Raw genomic sequence first — 27119 nt, 5'->3', positions numbered from 1 at the left:
ACACGGACTTTCAACTCCCTCCAAAGGTTTTCTATAGGGTTGAGATCTGGAGACTGGCTAGGCCACTCCAGGACCTTGAAATGCTTCTTACGAAGCCACTCCTTCATTGCCCTGGCGGTGTGCTTTGGATCATTGTCATGTTGAAATACCCAGCCACGTTTCATCTTCAATGCCCTTGCTGATGGAAGGAGGTTTGCACTCAAAATCTCACGATACATGGCCCCATTCATTCTTTCATGTACCCGGATCAGTCGTCCTGGCCCCTTTGCAGAGAAACAGCCCCAAAGCATGATGTTTCCACCACCATGCTTTACAGTAGGTATGGTGTTTGATGGATGCAACTCAGTATTCTTTTTCCTCCAAACACGACAAGTTGTGTTTCTACCAAACAGTTCCAGTTTGGTTTCATCAGACCATAGGACATTCTCCCAAAACTCCTCTGGATCATCCAAATGCTCTCTAGCAAACTTCAGACGGGCCTGGACATGTACAGGCTTAAGCAGTGGGACACGTCTGGCACTGCAGGATCTGAGTCCATGGTGGCGTAGTGTGTTACTTATGGTAGGCCTTGTTACATTGGTCCCAGCTCTCTGTAGTTCATTCACTAGGTCCCCCCGCGTGGTTCTGGGATTTTTGCTCACCGTTCTTGTGATCATTCTGACCCCACGGGGTGGGATTTTGCGTGGAGTACCAGATCGAGGGAGATTATCAGTGGTCTTGTATGTCTTCCATTTTCTAATTATTGCTCCCACATTTGATTTCTTCACTCCAAGCTGGTTGGCTATTGCAGATTCAGTCTTCCCAGCCTGGTGCAGGGCTACAATTTTGTTTCTGGTGTCCTTTGACAGCTCTTTGGTCTTCACGATAGTGGAGTTTGGAGTCAAACTGTTTGAGGGTGTGCACAGGTGTCTTTTTATACTGATAACAAGTTTAAACAGGTGCCATTACTACAGGTAATGAGTGGAGGAAAGAGGAGACTCTTAAAGAAGAAGTTACAGGTCTGTGAGAGCCAGAAATCTTGATTGCTTGTTTCTGACCAAATACTTATTTTCCACTATAATATGCAAATTAAATGAAAAAAACAGACAATGTGATTTTCTGGATTTTTTTTTCTCAGTTTGTCTCCCATAGTTGAGGTCTACCTATGATGTAAATTACAGACGCCTCTCATCTTTTTAAGTGGTGGAACTTGCACTATTGCTGACTGACTAAATACTTTTTTTCCCCACTGTATGTGGTTTGCATACTTGGGATCAACAGCTGACTACTTTTTCTTCCAATCATCTCAATTGAGACCATAGGGTCCATATGTATTATATACAGCTCTGGCAAAAATTAAGCGACCACTGCACAGTTTTATAAAAATCAGCTTCTCTACATGTCTGACAGCCATTCCATTCCAGTGTCAGTTGAATTCCAACCAGAGTACACCTCATTCTACTTAATGTGCTTCCAATTAGGTGATCACCTGAACCAAATCTTATTTAATGAAGGAAAGTATAAAAAACCCTGCTGTGGTTTCACAATCCTCTTGCAATAGGACAAGCTGGATGGCAAATCAAGTGCTAGTAATATCCCAAAAGTAATAGGAATTAAAAAATAATTCTTAACCATGCCAAAGGAGTTGAAAAGAAAAGTCTTGAGTGAGGAAAAGAAGGGCTCAATTCTGACTTTACTAAAACTTTACTTAAAATTTCTAAGACGGCAGTCCATTACAGCAAGGTCAAGCAGCAGACACTGGGGACAACAAAACTACAGACCGGCAGAGGGTGAAAACGACCGGGATGATCGTCATCTTATTTGAATGTCACTCAGCAACCGCAGGATGACATCAAGTGACCTACAAATAGAATAACAAATGGCAGCTGGGGTGAAGTGCATGGCAAAAACAGTTCGTAACAGGCTCCTAGAGGCAGTGCTCAAGTCATCTAGAAAAAAAGCCTTTCATCAATGAGAAGCAAAGGAGAGCCAGGCTGAAGTTTGCCAAAGACCATAAGGATTGGACCATAGAGGACTGGAGTAAGGTAATCTTCTCTGATGAGTCTAATTTCCAGCTTTGCCCAACACCTGGTTGTCTAATGTTTAGACAAAGACCTGGAGAGGCATAAAAGCTACAGCGTCTTGCACCCACTGTGAAATTTGGTGGAGGATCAGTATTGATCTGGGGATGTTTCAGCAAGGCTGGAATTGGGCAGGTTAATCTTTGCGAAGGACGCAAGAATCAAGCCGCCTACAAGGTTATCCTGGAAAAACAGTTGATTCCTTCTGCTCAGGCAATGTTCCCCAACTATGAGGACTGGTTTTTCCAGCAGGACAATGTGCCATGCCACACAGCTAGGTCAATCAATGTGTGGATGAAGGACCACCACATCATATCCCTGTCATGGCCAGCCCAATCTCCAGACCTGAACCCCATTGAAAACCTCTGGAATGTAATCAAGAGGAAGGTGGATAGTCACAAGCCATCAAACAAAGAAGAACTGCTTAAATTTTTGTACCAGGAGTGGCATCAGGTCACCCAAAAGCAGTGTGAAAGACTGGTGGAAGCATGCCAAGACGCATGAAAGCTGTGATTAAAAATCATCGTTATTCCATGAAATATTGATTTCTGAACTCTTCCTGAGTTAAAACATTAGTATTGTTGTTTCTAAATGATTATGAACTTGTTTTCTTAGCATTATTTGAGGTCTACAAGCACTGCATTTTTTTTGTTCTTTTGACCATTTCTCAGTTTCTGAAAATAAATACAAAATTTAGTGCTTGGAAATTCGAAGACATGTCAGTAGTTTATAGAATAAAAGAGCAATTTACATTTTACTCAAAATTATACCTATACAGAGAAAAATCAGAAAAACTGAACATTTTGCAGTGGTCTTTTAATTTTTGCCAGAGCTGTATGTGTATTATATATGCAGTTGGGAAATGCCACTCAAGAGGTTAGCAACTTTTAATTATTTTTCCAAATATGCATTTAGGAATATGATTTTACCATATGTACCGGACTAGTAGTGATGAGTGAACCTTCTTGGATAAGGTGTTATCCGTGCATGCTTGGGTGCTACAGGTGCTATGTGAGTGTCTTGGGCTTGCCTGAATAAAACAGGCACAAACATGAAATCCCTGTATGTCTAATAGCTGCAAGACATGCAGCCGTGGGGACTTGAACATGCAGAAGGCTAAATTTACCCTGTAACTGGGGTTAATATGCCAGCCCCAGATAAAGAGGAACTCAACAATAATAGAAATGTATATAAATTTTGACCTGACATGCGAAGTTCTTTTATGACCTTATAGGGAGCACAATGTAAGAAATAACTGAAATAATAAATAATTAACCAAAAGCAAAAAATAAATACAGAAAAAAAATAAAGCTTCCTCCAGTCTGAATTACTGTTTCTAGACCCACACCCATAGAATAAAAAAACAAAAAACAAAACATATCCGCTACATAAAAGTAATTGCTGCGGAAAGTGGAACACAACTTTAAATTGTAGTAAAAAAAAGAAATGAAAAACGTGTAAAATAGTCATGCATTTACTTTTTTTCTATATATTTTCCCATATCTAAAAAAAAAATATATGAAAATTTCATAAAAATTAGGCCTTACATATCACGAAAAAAAGGATGTAAATTATATGAACATCCAAACAAGAAAAAATGTTAGAGCTATTAAAATCACATGTACGGAAGAAAAAATGAATCAGGTTGTGCCTGATCTTAACAGGGTAAAATAGCCTGGTCTTGTAATAGTTAAGTTTGTTCAACTTCTTATTTTTAACTCTTCACTTTGTGATGCCACAACACGTTCCCACCTTTAGAGTAACTTTCCATCATTACGTCAGATGCAGATGGTCCACAGTGTTTAAGGACCTCTCTCTGGAGCTCACTTCCCGTCATGTGCCGCTGGCCAGACCGAAATATCTTTCTGGGGGTGTCATCTGGTTTTGGAGAGCCGGACTTGTGAAATGTTGGCTGCGGCATGGAGAAAGCAGGAAATGTCATGTCATGAATAGTGTCTGCATTCTGAGCATTTCAAGCTTTATAATTTCCTGGGCCCAGAGTGCTTTGTCTAATAACAAATGTAGTGTTATCTGCTCTAATTACACAGCATTCCTGTCCTTAATCAGGCCCAGGTCCCTGGCTCTCTCTTCCAGAGTTTAGATCACTTGCTAGTAATGTAAAGAATCCTTGCAATGGGCAAGCTTGTAGACTTGGCGGCGCGCAATGGAACTGCAAGTCACAGGCACTATTTATCCCGGTCCTATAATGTTTATGTAACATCTCCCGCTGCCAAAATTCACATTAAACATGTTCTTCTCTCCCTCTCTGACTCACATTTGTATTTTGCTAAATAGAATAGAGTTGTTATTGCTAAGAACATATTTATCGGAAGATCTACAACTGTGTGATTACCTGTTTATGTCCATCCATTCTTATTTTGTGTTCCAGGAAATTATAAAAACAACTCATTTTACATTGTTAGCGTTAGTGCTGTCTGTAAAGTACTAAAGCAGCAGGAAGCTAAAATTTTCTGTATATTTCAAGCAAATTCCACAAAAAAAAAACACCTCTGAACTGTCCTTACACTGTAGCTCCCTGCTCACGCTTCCCCATTAGCTTCAGAATGGTCTTTGGTTTGGATCTTCCTCCACTGACTAGACCTCAGTCAGTCACGTTGGGCGCAACGCATATAGCCTCATGATAACTAGACAGCTCCAATAAATATGGACAAAAGACCAAGCTGCAGTCTCAAGAAAGTTTGAGAGTGGATCTATGGCAAGTGAGTATAAGCTTACTATTTTTTTTTTTTTTACTTTTTTCTGGGCCTTCGTTTATCAGGCTCTGAGATCTGGAGACTACTCGTAGACGAGTATAATAAGTGTCTTTTTTGAGCAGATTCCATCTATACCAAATTTTATTCAGACCACGCCAAATCTGGTGGATTTGAAAGAATCTACCCAAAATCAAGTTCATGAGATTTGCTAATCATTACTGAGGAGTGGTCATTCAAGCTGAATGGGAAGCGTTTGCATCCAAGCTTTCAAAAAGGTTATGCAGCCATTCTGATGTGCATTTTCAAAAGAAGGATGCCGATCTTAATAGGTGTAAAAGATTTATATACTGTATTAATATATAGAGTTTATCTTGTGACGTCTACTGCCTTAAATTTAATTTTTCTACATGAGTATACCAGAGGGTGCATCTGTACCCACTCAAAGAGGAAAGTTCACTAATTTTATGTGCTAAACTGGCAACATCATGACAAAGTAGTTGTAATTCTGAATAAAACATTTTTTTATTTTTCAACTCCATTGCAGAGATATTATATGCTAATTTCCCATTATAACGATGGAGGCATTAGCAGAGATTCCTTTCAGGAGGCACTTACTTACGCTGCCCAATCATAAGAACGCAGCATCATGCAAGAAGTAACAAGGAAACCACCCCATGAGAAGCTTAGAACAGGCTTTCTCTGTGTCATATGGTAAGACTGATGTATCTATCCAGGTCACACTGATCTCACTGCCAAGACCTACTGTGATTAAAAGTGCAAAGAGGATAGCAAATCTGTGTCTCAATATATTCATTGTTCTTCATTTATCCCAGGCATTAACTTGTGATAACTTCCCCCTTCTTTTGAAACATGCCACAATTACACCCATCCTGAAGAAGGCATCCCTCAACCTGACCTCTTCATCCAGCTATCGGTCCATATCACTGCGCCCATTAGCCTCCAAACACCTTGTAAAGCACATCCGAACTGTACTTTCCTTCCATCTCTCATCTAACTTACTCTTTGTCAATCTTCAATCTGTTTTCCATCCCCACCATTCCTTCGAAACTACCCTAACCTAAATCACCAACAACTTACTCACTGCAAAAGCTAACAGACATTTCTCTATATTCCTCTGTCTAGATTTGTCCTCTACATTTGACACAGTTGACAACTCCCTCCTACTACAGATCCTTTCTTCCTTTGTAATCACAGACCTTGTCCACGCCTAGATCTCCTCATACCTCTCTAACCACACATTTAGAGTCTCCCACATTACCTCTTCCCATCCTCTCTCTGCTGGAGTCCCTCAAGTCTCTGTCTTAGGACCCCTACTCTTCTCCATCTACACCTTTGTCCTGGAACAACTCAAAGTTCCATGACTTCAAATACCATCTATATGCTGATCACACTCAGATCTACCTCTCTGGCCCAGACATCACTTCTCTGCTGGCCTGAATCCCCGACTGTCTATCAGTCATATTCCCCTTTTTCTCATCTTGCTTCCTAAAGATAAATGTCGACAAAACTGAACTCAGCATCTTTCCTTCATCCCACCTACCTGATCTATCTATCACACAAAATGACATCACGCTTTCCCCTGTACCTGAAGTCCGCTGCCTCAGAGTAACCCTTGACTCTGCCTTGTCTTTCAAACTACACATCCAAGATCTGGCCCCCCTCCTTCCACCTCCAACTCTAAAATATTTTGAGACTGTGTTCTTTCCTCAACCCTCAATATACTAAAATAAAAGGGCATGTCCTCATCATCTCCCACCTGGACTTCGGCAATATTATCGTCTGTGGCTTACATGCTAACACTCTCGCAGCTCTTCAGTTTCTCCTTATGTAGCGAATGGAAGCGGAGGCAGAGATGGTGAAGTTCACAATCGTTTTTATTTTTAAAGTGGAACCTCGGGACCACGGTCCGGGGGGCTCCGAAGGGGGCATGACTAGTGAGCCCCGGGCACCCGTAGTAAAGCCCCTCAGACAGGGCCAGAATGGAATACCCGGAGGACACAGGTGCTACCTCCAGTTAGACCCCGAACACGTGGCATCTGTCCCAGCTGGACCAAAAGGGATAACAGTAGTTACAGCAGAGTCCGTAATGAGCCGGGTCCTGGATCCGGGTAGATGGTAAGGAGTCGGTTCCAGTGACCTTCTCACAGTCCTAAGACACGGATGGCTGTTGGCGGAACGGGATGGCTTTTGCCCAGATAGTTGCAGATATAACCAGGAAGCACAGGATACAGATATGTTGTGGAGACAGAGAGCATTAGAAAATGCACAGAGACTGCAGGCGCAGCGCAGACAGGTTAGCATGAGAACCGAAAGTAGCAATGATACTCGTTGCTCCGGTGCTCTCCCTATGGAGGAGAGGCCAGAAATAGCAGCCAGCACACTGCCATTGGTTAATTGCATTTTTTGAATAATGCACGCCGTCCCTTTAAGAAGGCAGGAGAGCAGGTGTGCCCTAATAGCCTTAGCTACAGATCTCCCCACAGGGCGCCAGGAGGTGGAGGCAGCAGCATGAATGCTGAGCAGCAGCATGAGATCCAGAGGAGGCCGGCTGCCGCCCAAGGACAGCACGTGAGGCTCGAGGTGAGTGCCCAGAACGAGGGACAGCAGCAGACCTGGACGCAGCACCAGGAAGGGGACCAGGTGTAACAGTGGCAGACCTGGGCGCCAGGACATGGACCGAGTGTAACACCTTAACTCTGCAGCATAAGTAATCCACCTCTCTCCTCATTACTCCTCTGCTTCTCCCATTTTCAAATTGCTTCACTGGCTCCCAATTGCCCAATGTATCCACTTCAAACTGAACACTGACCCACAAAGCAGTCCATAATCTGTTTCCCCCACATATCTCTGTACTAATCTACAGATATCTTCCCACACGTAATCTCCTGATTTCCCAAAAACTTCTTCTCTCCTCCACACTCCTACGTTCCTCATCCTATTGACTGCAAGACTTCTCCCCTTCCTCTGGAATTCTGTTCCCAAACACGTGCGATTATCCTCTACGTTTGTAAATTTCAAGAGGAACTTGAACACATCTCTTCAGAACAGCTTACAACCTGCAATGACCCCTCCCCACATCACCACTACCAGAACTGCCGCTTCACCAACATCAGAGCCAGAGGAGAACCTGGGGGGGCAGTCAGGGCATGTGCCCCGGGTGCAGCCGGCAGGGGGGCGCAGTCGAGCGGCCTAATGCGGCGGTCTGCAGTGTCTCCCCCGGCGGCAACATTCTGCCACCCACCGGACTGTGAGTCAGCAAGCTGACAGCCGGCACAGAGAAGATGCAGCGTACCGGCACCCAGGGATCAACTGTACTCGCATCTGAAGACAGCAGCGGGATCAGGTCATGTTATCATGCTGCTGATGTTACTCGCCGCCCTGCAGAGGCGCACATTGGTGGTAAGTGCTCTAGTGGAACTGAAGACACCGAAGATTAAGTGCACGGGGGGGGATTTGGAGTGGGGATGGGGGCATGTAATGCGTGTCAGGAGATTTTGAGTGGGGATGGGGGCATGTAATGCATGTGGGGAGATTCGGCGTGGGGATGGGGGCATGTAATGTGAGTGGGGAGATTTGGAGTGGGGACGGGGGCATTTATTGTGTGTGGGGAAGGGGGCATTTAATGAGTGTGGGGATGGGGGCATTTAATGGCTGTAGGGCGACTTGGAGTGGGAATGAGAGAGAAGAAAGTTAGTCTTTGAAACATGTTGGAAAGTCCATTGGTCCCCGCCGCAACCACCAGCAAGTGAAACAGACGTGGTCATGTGCTGACTCACATCACGAAGGTCCTGTATACCTGGAGCAGCTCACAGATGCTGGGAGCATGAGAGGCCGTTCACGTCTGCTCCACAGCTGGAGGTACACTGACAGGAGGCTGCCACCGGCCGGGGCAGCCCCTGTAACTTGTCTATACCCCTGTGCACAAACCCCCCCTCTTTTTCCAAGCGCTGGAGCAAAAAGCGCTATTTTAACCTGCACCGCTTACTGGAGTGAGGACTTTGCATTGCATTATCTTTACAGGTACCGCTCTCTGACTTGTACATTTACTATTGCGGCTACTCTGCACAGCCGTTCACAGGCTGCAATTTGACTTTGACTTGTTTTTAAGCTGCTATCAGGAAGAAGTACCCTGCAGTATATAACCTGTTCAGTGATTTCAGGTTTTTACCCTCACTCATGGCTTTTTAGTTTTTAATGATTGTTCAGGCTGGAACTAAGATTGCCACCAGCATCTATATATATATTTTTTTTCCCTTAAGCACTTCTTCTGAGGTCTTACAATTGTCTATTTCTAATTGCTATTTTCTCGCTATTATCCAGCTACATAAAGAGCACTTATAAGAGGTTTTTGGTTTTTTTTCTATAACTACCTAATTTAGATTTCCCTCTTCTTTATGAGTGTTCCAAGCGCAAACTAATATTATGAGTTATTTTACCTTATATCTTTGACACCCTTGTGACAGGTGTCTTAGTGTTTGCTGCTGGAATTACACTCAAACACAAGCACCACTGAATCTCCATTTGTAATATTGATTATCACCTACAACAGTATAGCATGTGTAATGACACGCAACTTATCTCACCTCCTAATGTCACTCAGATCTTACTGTCAACACCTATTGTGATTTCAAGTGCAGGGGATGGGAAGCAGAAATGTGTATCATTACATTCATGGATTTGTATTACGGTATCTCTTATTACAAGTGGCAAGTGGAGAGTAGAGCTGTGTGTCTGAGATAGATGCATATCAGTGCATGTAGTGACACACCTCTGCCCTCCTCCCCCCATAATGTCAGTGCTATGAGATGAGAACTGCAGAGTGTCATATATACTGCTCCTTCAGAAGTTCCAAGCACCAGAGCATTATTCCCCAAGCCTGGGATAGATGCATATGGGTGTATGTAATGACTCACAGCTCTGTTCTCCTCCCGGTACGTTTAATCACAGTAGGTGCCGGCAGTATGATCCAGTGTTGCCTGGGTAGACAAATCAGTTTTTGCATATTACACAGTGAAAGCCAGTTGTAAGCCCTGTGAGAATCATGTGGGAATAGTGGATGAGGGCAGGTATATCTCGCCCAGATACCTTTCCTATGTGGCCTAGTCTTGTCAGTATCTCACCTGGTTACTAATGAATAATGGGAGGCGGATATAAAAGGATGCCAGGTGGTTGTGTGAGTGTCTCAGCCTGGGGACACAGAGAGCCTGTCTGTGTGAGAGACGCACGTGAATGAAAGCAGTGCCCATGGTAACTGTGGTTTGGCTGGATGGGAGAAGCCCGCCAGTTGGTAGTTAGGTTGTTCCTTGTTTAGTTAGTGCCGGACAGGCAAGGATTTGTTTTATGCTTTTTTTCCTTTATGCATGGCTTTCACCTTTAATAAACCTGACCCAGTGTCAGTTATACCCGGACCCCGGCTGTGCGCCTGAGTTTCATGCTGAACACACGTGACCTTTGACCCCAGCAAAGGCAATCCCGGAGTGTTTTATCACATTGTGGTGGAGAACGCGGGCATCACGTTGGAAGTATGAACATTTAGGACGTGGTGAAAGCGCTGGTACAGTCCACCGCCGTCCAGCAAGAAGCTAATCGGGTGATGATGGCCCAGCTGAAGGAGTTGGTGGACATGACAGCTACCGATCGTTCGCTTCTCCAGCAGGTGGCGCAGCGCCTGGCAAGCTTACCTGAGGTTAACCTGGAAGCCGAGTCGAGAGTGATTCATGTGAGTCAGTACTGGCAGAAGATGACGACCGAAGATGACGTCGAGGCATACCTGACCATGTTTGAACGGATGGCGGTGCGAGAAAAATGGCCGAAGGCACGATGGGCCGGCCTGATTGCCCCGTTTATTTCCGGAGAGGCCCAAAAGGCTTATTATGACTTAGAACCTGAAGCCGCGCAGGACTTTGACAAGCGGAAAGCCGAGATCTTGGCCCAGCTGGGAGTGACGACCGCTGTCCGTGCACAGAGAGTGCATCAATGGACTTATCAGCCGGATAAACCACCGCGGTCACAGATGTTCAACCTGATCCACGTGACGAAGAAGTGACTACAACCCGAGGTGCTGACAGCGCCAGAGATAATCCAGAGAGTCGTCATGGACAAGTACCTGAGAGCTCTACCGCCAGCCCTGAGGAAGTGGGTAAGCCATGGAAATCCTACGACGGCAGATCAACTGGTGGATCTGGTTGAACATTACTCCGTGGCGGAAGGACTCCTTGTTCTTCATCATCTCCACGTGGAACCGGTAAGACTGTTCCAGGGAGTAGGGGAGAAGGAAAAATCCGTAAGACAGTGGGGGAGGAAACCGGGACTGCCCGCAATGCGAGGCCGAGAGTAACGAACTATGGTCTAAGCAAGGGGCCCATTAGGTGTTTCCGCTGCCAAGAGATGGGCCACATTTTTGCAAACTGTCCGGTCACTACTGAACCCATGCAGTGTGATGTCAAAGACTCTAAAAACCGCATGTCTATGGTTGCACGGGTAGTGAGTGTGAATGCCGGTCAAAAGGATGTGGAAAAACACTTGTGTGATTTAACTGTTGATGGCAAAAATGTGGTGGCATTGTTAGACTCGGGAAGTGTGGTGACTCTGGTGAAGGCCAGTCTGGTGTCAGCCCCGACTGGACCATCAGACAAATTTTCTGTAACGTGTGTGCATGGAGACACCTGTTCGTACCTCACCAAGGTCATATGCATTACCACTTCCTATGGGTCTGGGCAACATAAAGTGGGACTCGTCCCTGCGTTATTGCATGATGTTATCTTGGGCCGGGATTTTCCCCACTTCTGGCAATTGTGGGAGAATCAGTTGATGCCCCCGGGTAATAGTGTACATGATTCTTCTCCCAGGGCGCGTGTGGGTCCCTAACCCCTGGAAGAGGTCCCCCAGGAAGACTCGGGGGAAGAGTCTGCTGGAAATGACCTGCAGTTCCCGTTTTCAGTCATGGCGGGTGATACGAAGGAGACCAGGGAAGAGGACGAGGCCGACAGCCGTCCACCTCCCCGTTTGCCTGATTTGGAAGATCAGAAAGATGACTTCCAAAGTGAGCAAATAAAGGATCCTACCCTTTCTCAGGCTAGGACAAATGTAAAAGTGATAAATGGGGTACCCGCAGAACCTGGCTTTAGGCTGGCATATCCTTACATGGTCCTGGAGAATGATTTACTATATCAGATAGAGAAAAAGGGGGAAGACACGGTGCAACTATTAGTCATGCCAAAACCCTACCGGCGGCAGGTGCTGGACCTGGCCCACGGACATGTGATGGGAGGTCACCTGGGAGTCCAGAAAACCACCGAAATGATATTACACTGTTTTGTTTGGCAAGGCATGCATCACGATATTCGTGTATATTGTGAGTCTTGTCCTGACTGCCAAGCCTCTGCACCTAAGCCCCGATTCTGTAGCCCTTTGGTACCCCTACCTATTATTGAGGTCCCGTTTGAGAGGATTGGGATGGATTTAGTTGGGCCCCTTCCACGGTCTGCACGTGGACACCATCATATCCTGGTCCTCTTGGATTATGCCACTCATTACCCGGAGGTCATCCCTTTGCGTAACACGGCCACCAAGACGATTGCCAAGGAACTGGTGCATGTGTTTAGTAGGGTCGGTATACCAAAACAGATACTCACCGACCAGGGGACTCCCTTTATGTCCAGGGTAATGAAGGAGCTCTGCCGGTTGTTACAAATCGAACCGTTACGCACATCCGTGTATCACCCTCAAACAGACGGGATGGTCGAACGGTTCAATAAAACTATGAAGCAGATGCTGAGAAAGGCGATAGACAAGGATGGGAAGAACTGGGACTATTTACTTCCATATTTGCTTTTTGCCATCAGGGAAGTGCCCCAGTCTTCCACGGGATTCTCGCCTTTCGAGTTATTGTACGCCCGACGTCCTCGCGGACTGTTAGACGTCGCAAAAGAAACCTGGGAGGGTCAGGTCACTCCGTTTAAAATGGTGATAGATCACGTATCCCAAATGCAGGACCGTATTGCGGCTGTTATGCCTATCGTCAAAGAACACATGATGCAGGCTCAAGGAGCCCAAAAAAGAATCTATGATAGGGGAGCCAAAATCCGCACGTTTGCACTCGGAGATAGGGTGTTGATCCTGGTCCCCACGGTGGACAGTAAGTTCCTAGCAAAGTGGCAGGGCCCCTTTGAGATTAAGGAAAGAGTTGGTGAAGTAAACTACAAAGTATACCAGGTAGGTAAACGGTAAAGGTTTATCATGTAAATCTGATAAAATCCTGGAAAGATTGGTCCGCCTTGTCAGCGGAGCTGGCCCGTCCCGTCTGCTCGCATACCGTACCGGAGGTACGGGTTGCATAGACTCTCTCATAGCGGCGAAAGACTGAGGTCAGGCAGTTTCTACTTCACAACCAAAAAAGCCAGGCAGACTACGCTAATGAAACATGACATCGTAACAGAACCTGGTGTCACAGTTCACATGACACCCTACAGAATCCCGGAAGCGCGCCGTGAAGCCATTTCCTGAGACGTGAAGGAAATGTTAGAGTTAGGTGTCATTGAGGAATCGCACAGTGCTTGGTCCAGCCCGATTGTGTTAATTCCTAAACCAGACGGCACCATCCGGTTCTGCAATGACTTCAGGAAACTGAATGCGGTCTCAAAATTTGATGCCTACCCTATTCGCCAGGTCGACGAGTTAATAGATCGGTTAGGAAAAGCCCGGTATATTACGACCCTAGACCTAACAAAGGGGTATTGGCAGATCCCTCTGGCGGAGGCTGCCAGAGAAAAGATGGTATTTGCTACACCGGAAGATTTATTTCAGTATGTGTATATGCCGTTTGGACTGCATGGAGCACCGGCGACATTCCAGAAGCTGATGGATCGAGTCCTGAGGCCACATAGGCAGTACGCTTCGGCCTATTTGGATGACATTGTCATTTACAGCTTGGACTGGGAGACTCATCTCCAGAAAGTAAAAGCTGTGATTGACGACCTGTGGGAGGCAGGTCTAACCGCGAACCCCAAGAAATGTCACATCGGGCTAGAAGAAGCCCGGTATTTGGGGTATGTAATTGGGAGGGGTGTTGTTAAACCCCAGGTCGATAAGATTCAAGCGGTTCAGGACTGACCGCAACCTGTTAACAAGAAGCAGGTGCAAGCCTTTCTGGGGATCGTCGGCTATTATCGCTGGTTCATACCCAATTTTGCAGCCATTGCTACCCCACTGATGGATCTTACCAAAGGGAAAGACTCCATCACGATTAAATGGAATTTAGCGGCTGAAGAAGCCTTCCATAGCCTAAAACGGGCACTTTGCTCTCAACCCGTACTGGTGACTCCGGACTTCTGCAGCGAGTTTGTGGTACAAACGGATGCCTCAGATACCGGTATCGGGGCCGTACTGTCACAAGTGAGGGACGGAGTGGAACACCCAGTCCTCTATCTCAGCAGGAAGCTGAATAAACATGAGCAAAACTATGCAGTCATAGAAAAAGAGTGCCTAGCCATTAAGTGGACTCTAGAGGCCCTCAAATATTACCTGGTGGGCCGAAAGTTCAGGCTGATCACTGACCATGCCCCTCTCAAGTGGATGCACTTGCACAAGGAACGGAATAGCCGGGTGACCCGGTGGTTCCTTGCCCTGCAGGCCTACACTTTTACGGTGGAGCACCGCCCAGGGGTACAGATGGGGAATGCAGATGCTCTGTCCTGAGTGCACTGTTTGGCGGGTGTCATTGCTCGACCGGAGTGGTCTGAGCAGAGGGGGGATATGTGAGAATCATGTGGGAATAGTGGATGAGGGCAGGTATATCTCGCCCAGATACCTTTCCTATGTGGCCTAGTCTGGTCAGTATCTCACCTGGTTACTAATGAATAATGGGAGGCGGATATAAAAGGATGCCAGGTGGTTGTGTGAGTGTCTCAGCCTGGGGACACAGAGAGCCTGTCTGTGTGAGAGACGCACGTGAATGAAAGCAGTGCCCACGGTAACTGTGGTTTGGCTGGATGGGAGAAGCCCGTCAGTTGGTAGTTAGGTTGTTCCTTGTTTAGTTAGTGCCGGACAGGCAAGGATTTGTTTTATGTTTTTTTTTCCTTTATGCATTGCTTTCACCTTTAATAAACCTGACCCAGTATCAGTTATACCCGGACCCCGGCTGTGCGCCTGAGTTTCATGCTGAACGCACGTGACCTTTGACCCTAGCAAAGGCGATCCCGGAGTGTTTTATCACAGCCCCCTAGGATGTGTTTTCTTTTTTTGTCCTGCATGACGCTGCCTGCTTATGGTTGATCAACGTCACTGAAAAAGTACATACCCTCAGAGATGGGAAGTTAACTTTGCAAGTTAATATCTCCAGAATGGAGATGAAAAATAAAAGAAATATGTTTTATTCAGATCTTCATTCACTTTATCATAAAGCGACCTGTTTTGCATGTAAAAAATTCTGAAAGGTCTAATGAAATATTCCAAAATTATCAGCTGGTATGATAGCGTCAAAACTAAATAACAGTACTGCAAAAGACGGATTAGGTAAAGAAAGGGAAAAGATGCAAGAAAGTTCAACTTTTGAAGCTACTTTCTAATAAAATAATCATAATTTAACTTTTACTAAACTCACTAGCTGCTGGCGATGGGTGTAGCCATGTGGGCTCCTTTCCAAACTTTCATCCCATAATCCCTGCAATTTCAATAATGTAATTTATATAAGAGAGAATTCACCACGCATAAATAATTATAATTACCTTTGACATTTGCAACGATGGAAGTCCAAGTGACTGCTGGAGGGCTTGTATCCCGTTATTATACCTCGACCAACTCTGAATTAAATTAATTTCATCCATCTATAAAAAAAAGAATACTAAACTTAATACACTTTTTCACACCATGTGAGATAGAATTCAACATTTTCATTTTCTTAATTCTCTTACTCATAAAATGTATCACTAACCAATTTGTAAGGTTATTATTCAGTTTATTCACATGTAACAGAGTAAATGCTTCATTCTTTTATATCCCAAACTTTTAATACCTTTTCATACTCAAAAGTCTCCTGGAAATGGAGTATAAGTACTGACAGCACACTAGGTGCTAAAACATAGAAGATTATAGAAATAGATAAAGTAAGTGCAGATGTCGAGCTTTTTTTCTGCGCAGATTGGTCACAAATCCTGAAGTCTCATGCACATGTTGCTTATTTTTTTCTGTAAATCTGATTAAATACATATGAACCCAAACAAGACAAATTTAAAAAGGTATAAATTGTATTAAATATCAGAAATACACACAGAAAAAAACAAACAAAGTTTAAAAAGCGGGAAACCCTGATAGGGCACCGCAAGCCACAATTAAATCGATCGGAGGTTGCACATAACATGTATCCCCAATAGTTATATTCCTATATAGCTAAGTAGCTAAAAGGAAGCGCCATAAAGACAAAGTATAATAAAGGATGGAATCTCCAGCGCTGGACTTCAGTTAAAAATACATCATTTATTGTAAATTCTTAAAATCGAACAGAAAAAATGTGGATAAGGACATACAGGCAAATGGGGTCTCTGGTGGTCTCCAACCAACGCGTTTCGACCTAGAGGGTCTTACTCATGGTTCACCAAAGACAAAGTATATCTACAAAATAGTATCAAACAATCATATACAAATGATTAATAGATAAAGTGCAGTATAGTTTACCTCCTGTGGGTGATGGTGCCAGCCCCAACGCACGTTTCGGCGTTCAGCCTTCTTCTGGGGGAAGGCTGAATGCCGAAACGTGAGTTGGGGCTGGCACCATCACTGATATTTAATAAAATTTATATCTTTTTAAATTTGTCTTGTTTGGGTTCATATGTATTTAATCGTATCTATTTAATTCTATTGAATCTAGTGATGGGTCAGGTATTTAGTGATGTGATGGCATGTTTTTGTTATTCAATATTTTGCTATGATGCCTCAAGTATTGACTTCAACATTTTTGTTAATTATTTTTTTCTGTGCAGATTTAAAACTACAGGATGTCAATTCTTTTAGGATTTTTGCTGCAGATTTGAGAAAACAAAATATGCAACAAAATTGCATGCAAAAAACGCAGAAAAAGCTAGCCTTTTTTTACACAGCGTTTTTCCTGCCAAGAGATATTCTTGGAAATCTCTGCTGCAAAAACTTAATTAAAAATGTCCCTTTTTTAAAAAAGCATAGGCGAAACGACATCATCGGGGTGGTAGTGTACACATCAGCAAGGCACCAGTCACTTTGTAAGTACTATCTTCTGGCTCTTTGTGCTATTTTTCCACTTATTGAATGGTGATCTTACAGAACGTGAACTACCGCAGAGTTTATTTAGACTGTCTCATCCAGACCACAAAATTTTTCTCCTGTGGTTCAGGTTTACACATTTCAACTTATGCACTTGCACTTTATGAAGTAATTTTGTGGATTCCTCTACTTCTATGTGAATTTTTGTACTTTATTTGTTACACTTGATTACACTGAATATGTTCTAGATAACCTAAGTCTCTCTCTAATTTACTGTGCTCTTCCCATGTAATACATGACACTGACTTAAATTGTGTGATTATTGCTAGAGCCTATATAACGTTTATTTACTTGGTATATGTCAAATCATGATTTAGAATGGTAGCGCACTACGTTTGTCCTCTCTGCTTGAACTTTTGGAACTTTTTTAAAATTTGATTCATTAAAAATTCAATTTTTTAAATATTCGTGAGGTCAAACCTTTTTTCCTCAACTTATACACTTGGGGTTGTGACTATATCTATTGTTGTGGTGGTGTATTGCCCCAATTCCTTATAGACCGTGTTAATAGGTGCAAAAGCTTAATGCATGCACATACCCTAAGATTATGTGTACACGTTGAGTATTTGGTGAGTTTTTTAATTCAGTATTTGTAAGCCAAAACCAGGAGTGGATGATAATACAGAAGTGGTGACGTGTTTCTATTATACTTTTCCTCTGAATGTTCCACTCCTGGTTTTGACTTACAAATATGGTACGGAGGTAAAAACTTACCAAATACTCAACATGTGCTCGTGGCCTAAAGCTAAGTTCCCACGATGAGTTTTTGGTGTGTTTTTGATGCTGTGTAATTTTACTGCGGCAAAAACGCAGTGTCTACAGTTCCAGCGAAGTAGATGGGATTTATACAAATCTCATGCCTGCTGGGCTTCTTTTTGTCACAGTGTAAACTCACCTGCGGAGCGTGTTTCAAGTCTGCAGCATGTCAATTTCTCTTGTGGGTACGCTGAGTTTTCTGTGCAGAATTTCCCCATAGACTTGTATTAGGTGCAGAAATTACAAAGGTAAAAAATGTACACTTGTTTTAAGTGCGTTTGCACTGCGGAAACGCATCAAAACTTACATACCATTTTTCTATATGAAGCTGCTTATATCTTTGGTTGATATTTGTAACCTGTCTTTTTATCATATACATATTTATCTATTTTGTACTCTTTGCTATTACGTTTTTGTTATGAGAGGTTTTTTGATGACTCGTGGTGCCTGGATCTTTCACCCCCTTTTCTACTTGACCTGTATTGTATCTTGTTTTTTTATAACCGTGTTACATATGTGAGTGCGTTTTTCAATAAAAATACTTTACCTATTATTGAGATTATTACGTTTCATCTAACCTTATAGTTGAGTGCATATCTCTCCATTTGTCCTAATGTAATATTAATTTAAATACGGTAATAGGTGCACAAATTCTTCAACATCAAAAACTCAACATGAAGACGTAGTTCAAGACTACATGGCATTAGTAAATCAGATGATTTCCCTCAGTATTCCACAGGCACAGTTTTTACTTTCATTTCATCAGATTGAGCACAAAATCTGTTGACAGTCTCTTTTCGTGTAAAAGTGAGAGGTGAACCAATTTTATACACCATCTGAATGGCAATGGGGACCCTTGTGCGCAAATCTGGCAGGATTTGGCCTGTTTGGCCAATTCACTAGTGCATAAAATATAATGGAAGTATAGATTTAATGATTCTCTAGAAAAGAATCACACATGTGGTACATTAACTCACTGACGGATACAAATGAGCAGTGAGTTAGCAAAACACAAAAATTTACCAGCATTGTAATAAGATGTTCTTCTGTATTATGTAGCCCAGATAAAGGAGGAGGATATAGCTGCTTCTAAAGGGATAATATGTGAGAGGAGGACATATCTGTCTGTAAAGGATTAATTGGAGTCTCTCACTACATGCTATACATATATGCTCCTTCTAGCTTCCTCCTCTTCCCGCTTCATTACATCCAATAATCCATTTACATTATGTCTTAAATAACTACAGTCAACATGAAGAAAGCAGCACAGATATTCAGTTTGCTGCCATAATCCACACTCCCAGTCTCTCCCACACAGTGGTATCTCCCCACCTCATGAGCAGGAAGTCTCACACAGCTGTCAAATATTAAGGCAGTGGAGAGCCCTGTTTCAGACAACTTTAGGCCATGTTCACACAGCCTTATTTCATCATCTGTGTACAGACCACTTTGCCTGGACTGACAGAATGTCTATTGACCTGGACTTACTGCTTTACATATACATATGATCATAAACCTATCTGAAACTCGCCTTTTTCTCCTTTTCATATTTTTAGTTTTCCTAATTACTGTATATCTGAGGTTTTGAATTTTGGTCTCCTTTTACTTGGTTAAGTTTTGTACTAGATGTAGGCCCTTTATACAGTTTCCAAAATGCAAACTTATTTCATCAACGTAGCCCAGCCTAACATATTGAATAAACTTTAACCCCTTAACGCCAAATTGATAAGCTTCGTCCACATGTGGAAGAAGTTAGCTATTTACATAGCTTTGATCACTGCCGTTAACCATATAAATGCTGTTGTCAATCTCTAACAATGGCGTTTAAGTGGAATGTGCATCAGTGCTTGTGTATATGGCTCCCCGTGATGTGATCATGGGCTTCCATGGCAGCTTGCTGCCATCTTGGTACTTCTGTGAAGCTTATAAACAGGGTGAGCTTCATAGGAGACAGAGATTTTTCCAATATATACAAATAGGTTTGCAGCAAATAATATAAGCAATTGGATGAATGCAGGTTCAATAACAAATAATAATAATCCAGGATATCTATAAACAGAATGATAGTGAGGAAACACTTAGCTAACCTAAATGAATTCAAGTCTCCAGGTCCAGATGAATTACACCCGAGTACTGAACGAGATAGCAGAAGAAAATTTTGAACCACTCTCCATAATCTTTGAAAATTCTTTGAGAACAAGAGAAGTCCCAGAAGACTGGAGAAGAGCAAATGTTGTTCCTATCTTCAAAAAGGGGAAGAAGGTGCACCCAGGCAACTATAGGCCGGTGAGTCTGACTTCTATACCAGGAAAGATCTTTGAACAAAATATTAAAAAACATGTAGGCCAGTACCTGGATAAGAATGAAGTGATTAAACAGAGTCAGCATGGGTTTGTAACTAATAAGTCATGTCAGACTAACTTAATTTCCTTCGATGACAGAATCACTGATTGGGTGGATCAGGGAAATGCTGTAGATATAGTATATCTTGACTTCAGCAAAGCATTTGACAAAGTATCTCACACCATCCTTATTGAAAAAATGACTAAGTATGGAATGGACAAGGCAACTGTTAGATGGATTCATAACTGGTTTAGTGATTGGACCCAAAGAGTGGTCATAAATGGCTGCACATCCAGTTGGAAGAATATCTCAAGTGGGGTACCACATGGCTCTGTCCTGGGCCCTGTATTGTTCAACATCTTTATCAATGATTTAGATGAAGGAATTGAGGGTAAACTGATTTAATTTGCTGATGACACAAAGCTAGGAGGGATAGCTAATACTAGAGAAGAGAGAGAGAGAATTCAAAAAGATATAAATAAACTGGAGCAGTGGGCAGCAACTAACAGAATGGATTTTAACAGGGAAAAATGCAAAGTACTACATCTGGGCAATAAAAATGAAAAAAGCATATACAGAATGGAAGGAATAGGGCTAAGCAACAGCACATGTGAAAAAGACTTGGATATACTAATAGATCACAGACTGAATATGAGTCAACAGTGTGATGCAGCAGCAAAAAAGGCAAATGCAATTCTAGGATGTATTAACAGAAGCATAGAGTCTAGATCATGTGAAGTCATTATTGCCCTCTACTCCTCTTTGGTCAGACCTCATCTGGAATACTGTGTCCAGTCTTGGGCGCCACATTTTAAAAAAAACATCAACAAACTGGAGCAAGTTCAGAAAAGAGCGACCAGAATGGTGACTGGTCTGCAAACCATGTCTTATGAGGAAAGGTTGCAGAATTTGGGAATGTTTAGCTGGCAAAAGAGAACACTGAGAGGAGACTTAATAGCTGTCTACAAATATCTCAAGGGCTGTCACATTGTAGAAGGATCATCTTTATTCTCATTTGCACAAGGAAAGACTAGAAGCATCTGTCTGGAATGACTTAGTGAATCCTGCTTTGAGCAGGGGGTTGGACCAGATGGCCCAGGAGGTCCCTTCCAATGCTACAATTCTATTATCTTTATATAGCGCTAACATATTCCACAGTGCTTTACAGTTTGCACACATTATCATCACTGTCCCACATTATCATCACAATCTAAATTCCCTATCAGTATGTCTTTGGAATGTAGGCGGAAACCTGAGTACCCGGAAGAAACCCACTCAAACATAGGGAGAACATACAAACTCCTTGCAGATGTTGTCCTTCTTGGGATTCAAACCCAGGACTCCAGTGCTGCAAGGCTGCAGTGCTAACAACTGAGCCACCATGCTGCTCACAGGTTCAAGTAAAAAAAGTAAAAGTAAGTTTTAAAAAAATATAGAAAAGGTTTAAAAAAATATAAACATTCCAATCACCTCTGTTGTCCTGCATTACTGATAAATCAATATTTAAAAAAAACTAAATAAACATATTTGGTATTGGTGCATACAGTCTATTAAAATATAAACTGAATTAAAGAGAAACAATATCAAAATTACCAGTTTGCGGTTTTTCAGTCACCAGTCCTCCTGTCCCCAAAAAATGCAAATGTCATGTCTACCCTAAATTTCTAACAATAAATCTGTCAAATGACCTGAAGAATTGGGTTTCTGAGTAATTCCTATGATACAACGAGAGCTATAAAAAACAAGACCCAAAAATCCATGACGTAATTGCATTTTTTTCACAATTTCACCGCACATGGAGTTTTTTTCTGTCTTCCGGTAAATTTAGGTTACGCTCCCACGATGAGCTTTTTGGTGGGTTTTTGATTTTACAGATTTTCTGCACCCATTATGTAAAATAGGTTGCTTGCATTTAAAAAAAAAACTCACTGAAAACTCATTGTGGGAAAGTAGCACTGTCACCAATGGGACCATTCCCAACCTGCACAAACTGCTCATCCTGCTGATACCCCAGTGCTGAGCCGCTGCTGCCATATGTGTCCCTATTACCGCACCTGCTGTGCAGTTCTCTGTGCCCTCTAAATTGTAAAGCAGCCCTTTAGAATATAGTAATGCTGGGTGCAAGTGCCCCAGAAAACAATGCCCACATTTTGTCCCCTAAAAAGTAATAATGTCCTGTGTGCCCCTTTGACAGTCACAGTAAACTGAAGGTTCCCCTATAACAATAAGTGCCCACTTTACATTTAATAATGTCCCGAGTCTCCCCCCTTTAAAGCTCCCCCCTACACAATATGATGCTCTCTTATATAGTCTAATGCCCCCTCACTACATATATATTGACTCCTTAGTATCCCCCAAACTGTGTGATTGCTCTAACACTAATTTCCACACTGTATGGTGATTCCCTAGATAGCTTCCATATAGTATAACGCACCAGACAATCCTCAATATAGTATAATTCACTCCCCATAGGCTCTATATAGTATAATGTACTCCACATAGGCAGACTCCATAGTATAATGCACTTCCCATAGGCAGCCTCTGTATACATAGTATAATGCACCGCCATAGGCACCCTGTATAGTATATTGCACTCCCATAGACAGCCTGTATACAGAGTATAATGCACCTCCATAGGCAGCCTGTATAGCATAATACACCCCCATAGGCAGACTCTATAGCATAATACACCCCCATTAAAAAATAAATCCAATACTCGCCTCTCTTCCTCCTGATTCCTCCGCTGCTCTGAGCACCCACACATCTCCAGACTGCGGTCACCGAGTAGTGACATCATCGCAACCCCCTGTCAGTGTCAGCATCAGTGATGTCAGACGCTGAAAGGGGGATGATGGGAAAGGAAGCGTAAAGCTCCTTCTCTCATCAATGCGGTCAGCTGTATCGGCTAGATGCCCAGACAGTTGAACCTGCGAAAATGGGCGGGGGCTCACTGCTGGCACCGGAGCCCCCCGCCTGCTCAGGGGCCGCATAGTGGCTGGGCAGTAGAGCAGGGAGATCGTGTCTCCCTGCTCTGACGCAGAATGTAACTGTATCGACGCGCTGCGCACGTTTATACAGTTACAGTACCTCCGGGTGGGCCCCGTCAGAGCGCGGGGCCCGGGGCCACGGCCACGTCTGCCCTCCCTGGTAGCTATGTTACTGCTACTCCTGATTTTTACTAAGGTAAAAAACTCAGTAAATTCTCAATGTGTGCACGTGGCTTTAGTGTTAAAATGAATGGTGTCATTCAAAACTGTATCTCAGCCTGCAAAAAAGTAAGCACTTGCATGGCTATGCTGAAAGAAAAATAAAAAAGTTATGGATTTTTAAAAAGGGGATGGAAAAATGCAAACATAAAAAAAAATATTTCAAAATGATTTGTAAACCAATATCCATTTTAGGCCAGGGTCACACTTGCGAGAAACTTGCACCAGTGTCGCGTCTCAATACCCGGCACTGCCGCCGGCACATGGGGACCGGAGTGCTCAGCTGCATAGAAATACAGTGCCTTGCGAAGGTATTCGGCTCCCTGGAACTTTTCAACCTTTTCCCACGTATCATGCTTCAAACATAAAGATACCAAATGTAAATTTTTGGTGAATAATCAACAACAAGTGGAACACAATTGTGAAGTTGAACGAAATTTATTGGTTATTTTAAATTTTTGTGGAAATTCAAAAACTGAAAAGTGGGGCGTGCAATATTATTCGGCCCCTTTAACTTAATACTTTGCTGCACCACCTTTTGCTGCGATTACTGCTGCAAGTCGCTTGGGGCATGTCTCTATCAGTTTTGTACAATCTGTCCATTTTGTACAATTTGCCCATTCTTCTTTGGCAAACAGCTCGAGCTCAGTGAGGTTTGATGAGATCGTTTGTGAACAGAAGTTTTCAGCTCTTTCCACAGATTCTCGATTGGATTCAGGTCTGGACTTTGACTTGGCCATTCTAACACCTGGATATGTTTATTGTGAACCATTCCATTGTAGATTTTGCTTTATGTTTGGGATCAAGTCTTTTGCAGATTCCAACAGGTTTTAGGCAAGAATGGTCCTGTTTTTGGCTCCATCCTTCTTCCCATCAATTTTAACCATCTTCCCTGTCCCTGCTGAGAAAAGCAGGCCTAAACCATGATGCTGCCACCACCATGTTTGACAGTGGGGATGGTGTGTTCAGGGTGATGAGCTGTGTTGCCTTTATGCCAAACATATCGTTTGGCATTGTTGCCAAAAAGTTTGATTTTGATTTCATCTGACCAGAGCACCTTCTTCCATATGTTTGGTGTGTCTCCCAGGTGGCTTGTTGCAAACTTTAAACACCACTTTGTATGGATATCTTTGAGAAATGGCTTTCTTCTTGCCATTCTTCCATAAAGGCCAGATTTGTGCAGTGTATGACTGATTGTTGTCCTATGGACAGACTGTCCCACCTCAGCTGTAGATCTCTGCAGTTCATCCAGAGTGATCATGGGCCTCTTGGCTGCATCTCTGATCAGTCTTCTCCTTGTTTGAGATGAAAGTTTAGAGGGACGGCCGGGTCTTGATAGATTTGCAGTGGTATGATACTCCTTCCCTTTCAATATGATCGCTTGCACAGTGCTCCTTGGGATGTTTAAAGTTTTGAAAATCATTTTGTATCCAAATTCGGCTTTAAACTTCTCCACACCAGTATCACGGACCTGCCTGTTGTGTTCCTTGGCCGTCATGATGCGTTCTGTGCTTCAAACAGAACCCTGAGACTATCACAGAGCAGGTGTATTTATACGGAGACTTGATTACACACAGGTGGATTATATTTATCATCATTAGTCATTTAGGACAACATTGGATCATTCAGAGATCCACAATGAACTTCTGGAGTGAGTTTGCTGCACTGAAAGTAAAGGGGCCGAATAATATTGCACGCCCCACTTTTCAGTTTTTGAATTTCAACAAAAATTTAAAATAACCAATAAATTTCATTCAACTTCACAATTGTGAATTTACATTTGGAATCTTTATGTTTGAAGCATGATATGTGGGAAAAGGTTGAAAAGTTCCAGGGAGTTGAATACTTTTGCAAGGCACTGTATATGCAGCCGCACACTCTGGGTATTGAGACGAGACTCGTGCGAGCTTCTCACAAGTGTGACCCTGGCCTTAGATGATGGATTGGAGTAAGGGAAGGCATGACAGCATGTATTTCTATGCAGCTGTCACGCTCAAGTCGGCAGAGCCATTGGCAATCCCCGTCCAAGTTATGACCGTCTGACTGTTTTTACCCTTATTGAGAGCTACCATGGGATCATATGTATCACTGCTAGTCTCTCTTACTTTTTTGGCTGTTGTTCATGATGCATTTTTGCAATGTTTTTTGATTTGTATTGTTTTTTGTCTGCAGTAAAGAAGATGCATTTCCAGTACCAGCAAAAGATATGAGATTTCAGAAATCTCATGCAGACTCGGTTTTTTTTCTGACTGAATTTGAGAACTGCAGCGTTTTTTAAAATCTGCAGTGTATCAATTATTCCAGTGTTTTTTCACCCATCGAAAACAATGACAAAGTGAAAAAATGCTGCAAAATATGCAGCACACCGTTTTTTTACAGCATTTTTTTTCTGCTGCATTTTTGGTTAATAAAACAAACTTTATTTAATATGTACCATGGACAAATCACACATGTAATCTGCATCCAAAAACAGCACAATAAAAGGAAACAAAAAAATGAAAGAAAAACACAATACCTGTGTTATGAATGCAGCAATTCTACTGACAAGAGAGCAGGTTTTCGCTGCAGAAAAAAATTGTTTCAGAAACGCTATGTGTGAACATAGCCTACATGATGCTTTGTCAGACTTTTTTGCAGTTTTTTGTATGTCCTGTGTGTAATATGTAGCATTTGGATGGTAATAATACAGTTTTACAATCTGTAGCATAAATAGATATGAACAAAGTTTGCTAATTAATAACGTCTACATGTCTGCAATGCAAAATAAAATCGCTATACAGTATCCATAAAGTGTTCTTCTCTAAAGACCTATAATGACCACTATTATTGGCTCAGCTGAGGATTTAATTAAAGAAGTGTCTGCTATTTCTACAACTTCCTGAATTCCATTCACGTATGACATGCTAACCTGTTCAGACTCTGAAGGCTGTTTATAGGGTGTGTTTTAACAAATGACATTATTATTGACAGAGCTATCCACAAAATGGCCCATTAAGAGACCTTTTGGGCTAATTGCAAAATTGGAGGGATTTACTTCTACATACATCATTGTGTCCCTATAGGAAAAATGTGCTTTTATTATTATTCTGCTACATATAAATGACTGTGATGTGTTCTTCGATTGTTTGCTTTAGTAATCTTAAAGGGAATATATCGCCTTTTTCACTTATTAAAATCTATACTGTAAAGTGTAATTTTACTAGCCTTATGTTATTTTTTTTCTTTGTAAAATAAAAATACAATTCAACAATAAGTAAAAGAAACAAAGTCCCTTACAGATGGCCATCATTTGAACAGATATGAAGAAGAAGAAGAAATACAGTAGTACGGAAAGTATTCAGACCCCTTTAAAATTTTCACTCTTTGTTTCATTGCAGCCATTTACTAAATTCAAAAAAGTTCATTTTTTTCTCATTATTGTACACTCTGCACCCCATCTTGACTGAAACAACCCACAAATGTAGAAATTTTTGCAAATTTATTAAAAAAGTAAAACTGAAATATCACATGGTCATAAGTATTGAGACCCTTTACTCAGACACCCATATTTAATAATAATATTAGTAATTATAATAATAATAATAATAATCTTTATTTATATGGTGCCAACATATTCCGCATCACTTTACAGTTTAACAGTTTCAAAACACAAGTCATAAGTAACAACTTTAACAATACAATAATGAAAGCAAGATAAGACGACCCTGCTCGTGAGAGCTTACAATCTA

At 42.4% G+C, this 27119-nt stretch overlaps 1 protein-coding gene across 3 annotated transcripts in view; it reads right to left on the bottom strand.

Moving 5' to 3' along the window:
• Nucleotides 1-27119, bottom strand: part of LOC141096754 (uncharacterized) — a 243079-nt gene that overhangs the window by 201480 nt on the left and 14480 nt on the right. For all 3 annotated transcript variants that reach the window (XM_073583525.1, XM_073583526.1, XM_073583527.1), the window contains exons 2-3: nt 15520-15618; nt 3813-3972 (exon numbers count right to left, since the gene is read on the bottom strand). In XM_073583525.1, coding sequence (XP_073439626.1) covers nt 3813-3972; nt 15520-15618 — 259 coding nt within the window. The remainder of the gene's footprint in view (nt 1-3812; nt 3973-15519; nt 15619-27119) is intronic.

This window comes from Dendrobates tinctorius, unplaced genomic scaffold (genome assembly GCF_039654945.1).
Source record: "Dendrobates tinctorius isolate UK_male_01 unplaced genomic scaffold, ASM3965494v1 ptg000079l, whole genome shotgun sequence".
Lineage (NCBI taxonomy): Eukaryota > Metazoa > Chordata > Amphibia > Anura > Dendrobatidae > Dendrobates > Dendrobates tinctorius.
Note: the sequence above shows the minus strand (reverse complement) of the source record. Positions and strands in the feature narration are given on the sequence as shown.